Raw genomic sequence first — 5,929 nt, 5'->3', positions numbered from 1 at the left:
AATACTCAATACTGTTTGATTAATAATTAACAGTACAATAAAATAAAAAGACTTCAAGGGACTGCGACGACCAAGCAGCTCTACCTTGAATCCTTGCGGTCACACTTTAACTCTGTCCGATTCCGATAGCTCCAATACCTAGCTATGCACAAAAATGTACAGAAGTGTAGTATGAGTACACCACGGTCGGTACCCAATAAGTATCAAGACTAACCTCGGTGGAGTAGTGACGAGGTACAGTCGAGACACTCACTAGTTTATTAACCTATGAAATATAGTATATAAAAATAATAGGAAATAAATAACAATGATGGCAACAATAATCAACCAGTGATATACACAGCAGGAAGACAAGAACACCATAAATATTTCATAACAAATAATGAATACAAGTACAATCAATTAATCAAGTCCTTCCAATATAAATCTTTCGCCTATATGTTTTTCAAATAGAAATCTTTAGGATATAAATCTCTTTCAAATAAATCCCTTTCAAATAAATCTCTTTCAAATCTCTTTCCTTCAAATAAATATCTTTCAAATAAAATTCTTTCAAATAAATCTCTTTCGAATAAAAGTCATCTTGTGTCACAGCATTTCAAAAATCATAAAATACGGGTCTCAGCCCACTTTCATATTTTCACGGCACCTCGTGCCAATTTCTCTATCACAACCGCACGGACAACTCGCGTGCCAAATATCATCATCATTTAACCACGGCACCTCGTGCCCACATTTCATATCACAACTGCACGGACAATTCACGTGCCAATATCATCATTATATACTCACGACACTTTGTGCCCACATTTCATATCACAACCGCACGGACAGTTCACGTGCCAATATCATCATTATTTACTCACGGCACCTCGTGCCCACATTTCAATTCATAATCCGCCTGACAATAATCACATGCTTCCAATTTGAACATAGATCAGACTATTATTGTACAAGGTATAAAAATAAACACAAAAAAAATCACAACATCACATGAAAATTACTAACGCAATAACCCACATCATCACATATCCTCCCTGATAATAGCCGCCCTTATCTCTCCTATGTCCACCCTTATCACTCCTATAATAGCCTCACTTATCCCTCCGCCCTGACAACATCAATAGCCATCCTTATCGCTCTTATAGCCACCCTTATCGCTTCTATAATAGCCTCCCTTATCGCTCCGCTCAGACAATATCCCAACACACACAACAACAGTGAAATGCCATCCTTATATCCATATTATATCAACAGTGGAATGCCACCCTTATATCCTCAAAATAATAACTCAAATAGCACAACCATTTACACGGAATATTCTCACGGCAACATAACAAAGTCAATTCATATCACAAATTTTCCATACACCACAACCATTCCAAAGGTACAATAAAGTCAATTAATTTCACAACAGATAGTCCACGGCTCAAGGAATGAGGCATGACAAATCAAGGATTTAAGAAGTTCCAGCAATTTTCCAATTTAATACATAAGGGCGTCTATGAATTTTAACCTATATAATTTTCACATATAAACCAAGTACGTACTCGTCACCTCACGTACATGATTTTCAATTACACTCAATGCCTAAGGGGTGATTCCCCCACTAAAGGTTAGGCAAGATACTTACCTCGGCGAAACTAAACCAAGTCATTAAATGATCTTCGTGAGTGAAGCCACCTTCGGACAGCTCAAATCTGAAATTCGCCCCTTAATAATACTACGATGGTCCACCAAACTAAACAAATTTCAATCTACAACAATGAAACACAATTGCACCAATATTAGTAAACAAATTTCTAAATTTTTGGTCATTTAGGCATTTTATCAAACACCTAGAGTACATAGCATTGTACTACATCTAGCAATAGTGTTTCTTCATTCAACAATCCCTTATTCCCACCAACAAGATATAATACAACATCTTTTTTCTAATAATTACCTTCTTAGCATCGTTATAATCATCAATGAACTCACATCTACCCAAATGTTACTAATTAATTCATTACAAAATCTCTACAACACCCAATAATCTAGTTGAAGTATTTATGCCTTCCAAGCACCATCCAATAAGTGCAAATGCTTATTTATTACTCATATATTCACTAACAGTCCATGATTATAGGTTCAAGAGTGAAAGATTACCTCTTGAAGACCAAATCTTAAAAGTCAATTTTTGGGGTGTTCTTGAGATTTTGAAGAAATCCTATGGAATCCATTACAAAACCTTGTTGTAACTAGTGATTGAGAAGTGGAATCATCATAAAAACACACTTAGAAACTCACCTTAAGTGTGTATTGGAAGCCTTGGCAGTATGTGTGATGGAGAGACAAGCCCTAGTCTTGAAATCCTTTCATTCTTCTCTCTCCCCGCTCATGTATTAATAGGTCCAGATACAGTATTTTTCCACTGGTGCTATCCCTGTGTTATAAGGCTTTAGCTCACTGTTTTGCTAAAATCGAATACAGTATTTTTCCACTGGTGCTATCCCTGTGCTATAAGGCTTTAGCTTATTGTTTTGCTAAATTTTCTGCTTCCCTCCTGTGCTATAGTTGCGCTATGGGGAGATAGCTCACTGTATTTTTTTTTTAGTCTTATTGCTTTTAAATTAACATCCAAGGGTTCCCCATTACTACAACACTCAAAGATTAATAACACAATTATCCCCAAGTATCTGAATAACTTATCCACTCCAGAAATTCTCATGTGGTTCAGGTCTAAATTAAATTGAATACCTAATCTCCAAATTGCTCGAATTAGAATTAGAAATTCACGGGGCCTTACACATTATCCTACCTCGGCACCACAAATCGAACTCATAAAATTTCAAATCTTCCAACTTCCAAACTCGATCGCACACGCAAGTCATAATACATGTTACGAATTTGCTCGGGACCTTAAGTAGCTGAATGGGGCGTAAATTCTTAAAACGACAAGTCAGGTCGTTACAAAATCAGAACTTGTTAACAAGGCATTCATCATCTCCTTTAACATTCTATTCTTTATTTCCACAATTTCATTAGATTGTGGTGAGTAAGGGACAGTTATTTGGTGAATAATGCCATATTCCAAACATATTTTTTTAAAGGGAGATACATATTCGCCACCCCTATCAATTCTTATCATTTTTATCTTTTTATTTAATTACGTTTCAACTTCATTTTTGTATTGCTTGAATGCATCAATTGCTTCATATTTACTATTAAGTAAGTAAATATAGCAATATTTAGTATTGTCGTCAATAATAGTTATGAAATACTTTTTCCACCGCGAGATGGTATTGACTTCATGTCGTAAATATTTGTGTCAAATATGTCTAAAGGATTTGAATTCCTTTCAACTGACTTATAAGGATGTTTAATATACTTTGATTCCACACATATATGACATTTTGAATTATTGCATTCAAACTTAGGAATACATCCAAATTAATCATTTTTCGCAAAGTTTTAAAGTTGACGTGACCTAAATGTTCATGCCATAAATTATTTGACTCAAGCAAGTAAGAAGAAGCTGAAATTTTATCCATATCAATGGCAATTATATTGAGTTTGAAAAGGCCCTCAGTAAGGTAACATTTTCCTACATACATTTCATTCTTACTAACTACAACCTTGTCGGAAACAAAAATATATTTAAAGCCGTTCTTGACTAGAAATGATGTCGAGACTAAATTCTTCCGCATTTCAGGAACATGAAGTACATCGTTTAGAGTCACAATCTTTCCAGAAGTCATCTTCAAAGCTATCTTTCATGTTCCTTCAATTTTTGCAGTAGCGGAATTTTCCATAAAAACTGCCTTGTTGGGTCCAGCGAGAGTATAAGAAGTAAACAACTCCTTGTTAGCACAAACATCACGAGTTGCCCCTGAATCAATCCACCATTCTCTAGGATTTCCCACTAGGTTGCATTCAGAAAGCATGGCACACAAATCATCTATTTAATCATTCTTCTCAATCATGTTTGCTTGGATTTTCTTTTTGTCCTTCTTTGGTGCACGACAATCAACAACCTTGTGTCCAACCTTTTCACAATTGTGGCAATTACCTTTGAACTTCTTTTTGCTTGGGTAATTCTTTGGTCCAGACGGCTTCTTTCTCTTTTTTCTCGTTGAAGCTTCCTCAACAATATTTGCACCCATTATTGTTGAATTTCTACGAGACTTCTTTCTGCAGCTTTGTTGTCCTCTTCAATCCTTAGGCGAACAATAAGGTCTTCCAACATCATCTCCTTGCTCTTATGTTTCAAGTAGTTTTTTAAGTCCTTCAACATTGGAGACAACTTTTCAATAAATGCCGCAACTTGAAACACTTCATTTATGACCATACCTACAATCATAAATTTTGAATTAATAATATAATCAATATCTTTAATAAAAGTATTGATTCGATTTATACCTTCGGCGAGGAGGTCATGAACGATGACTTGCAGTTCTTGAACTTGAGTTATGACAGACTTATTGTCAACCATTTTAAAGTCCAAGAACTTTGCGGCAACAAACTTCTTAAGTTCAGCATCTTCCGTCTTGTACTTCTTTTCAAGAGCGTTCCACAACTCTTTCAAAGTTTTCATGATACTGTAAACGTTGTACAAGCCATCTTCCAAACAACTCAAGATATAATTTTTGCACAAGAAGTCGGAATGCTTCCATGCCTCCGTGGTCACAAACCGCTCATTAGCCGGAGAATCTTCTCCCAAGACTGGAACGTCCTCGCTGATAAAGCGCTGCAAACTGAGTGTGATCAGGTAGAAGAGCATTTTCTACTGCCAGCGCTTGAAGTCCATGCCGGAACATTTTTTGCCTTTTCTGTCGATGCCATCGCTGGTGCAGGCATTGTGCGACTTGAAGACGCAGTAGCCATAGCAACAGTAGTTAGTCCCAACATAACTATTTTGTTATTCCGTACTTGTTGTCATTTTTCTGTAAAATTGACTCAACCAGAATTAGTAAGTTAGTGAAGTTTTTATATCTTCAAACCGAATATAAACAACCGAGTAAAAAATCACAAGGATTTTAATCTCAAATTGAGTAGAAAGCCACAAAGACTTTAAACTCAAAATGGAGTAGAAAATCTGAAGATTTTAATCTCTAAAACGGGAGTAGAAAATTGCTAGGATTTTGTCTCCCAAACGAGAAAGTAAGATGAACACATAAATATATATTAAATTCCTTAAGTTTGTTAGTAATTTATATTTAAAACCAGAAAATCAGAAGATGTTAGTTTAAGAAAACAAAAGCAGAAAATTCCGAGCCCACAAGTTTTTTGTGTGTCCTTAAGGAATTTAACCCCCTCACAGTTGCCCAATGTTTCAGATGAATTCCTCCCATAATAGAATAGAATAACTATTTTGTGATAACGGCACATCAAATCACCGAACTTTGGCTAACTCAAATGGCGGAGCAAATCACACAAAATGCTTACGTTTTTGCTTTGGAAAACAATGCAGAATGTAGAAGATAGATGTCATGACCCTAGTTTCCCTTCGTAGGACTTTGTGATGGCACCTAATCTTTAAGACTAGGTAAACCTAATGCTTACGGAATTAACGACAAAATTCAACCAACGACTATTAAGTATGAAACATAAATTTCTATACAAAGCCAATAATTCCAAAGCCGATAGTACAAGTCATAAGCTCTACTGAGTTCACTAGAAAATATCTATGTACAACTATTTCGGAATAGAAATAAACTGCACAAAAATAAGTTCTGAAGGTGACTTCAAGGTCTACGAACGCGACGGCAAGTATACCTTAAAGTCTCCATGACAATATCTGATCCGCTATCTAACAATCAACAGACTTCGGAGTACTTGGATCTGCACAAACAATGTGCAGAAGTATAGTATGAGTATACCACGGTCGGTACCCAGTAAGTATCAAAACTAACCTCGGTGGAGTAGTGACGAGGTACAAGTCAAGATA

The 5,929-nt window shown here is 35.9% G+C and overlaps 1 protein-coding gene across 1 annotated transcript; it reads right to left on the bottom strand.

Moving 5' to 3' along the window:
- Positions 1–4,144: 4,144 nt before the first annotated feature.
- LOC138901961 (uncharacterized) lies at positions 4,145–4,762 on the bottom strand. The gene is made up of 2 exons (XM_070189762.1): positions 4,402–4,762; positions 4,145–4,332 (listed from the first exon to the last, which is right to left on the bottom strand). The coding sequence occupies exons 1-2, from the start codon at positions 4,760–4,762 to the stop codon at positions 4,145–4,147; spliced, it is 549 nt and encodes a 182-aa protein (XP_070045863.1).
- Positions 4,763–5,929: the final 1,167 nt, after the last annotated feature.

Source organism: Nicotiana tomentosiformis, chromosome 11, assembly GCF_000390325.3.
Source record: "Nicotiana tomentosiformis chromosome 11, ASM39032v3, whole genome shotgun sequence".
NCBI classification, from domain to species: Eukaryota; Viridiplantae; Streptophyta; class Magnoliopsida; order Solanales; family Solanaceae; genus Nicotiana; species Nicotiana tomentosiformis.
This window is presented reverse-complemented; position numbering and strand designations above follow the sequence as displayed.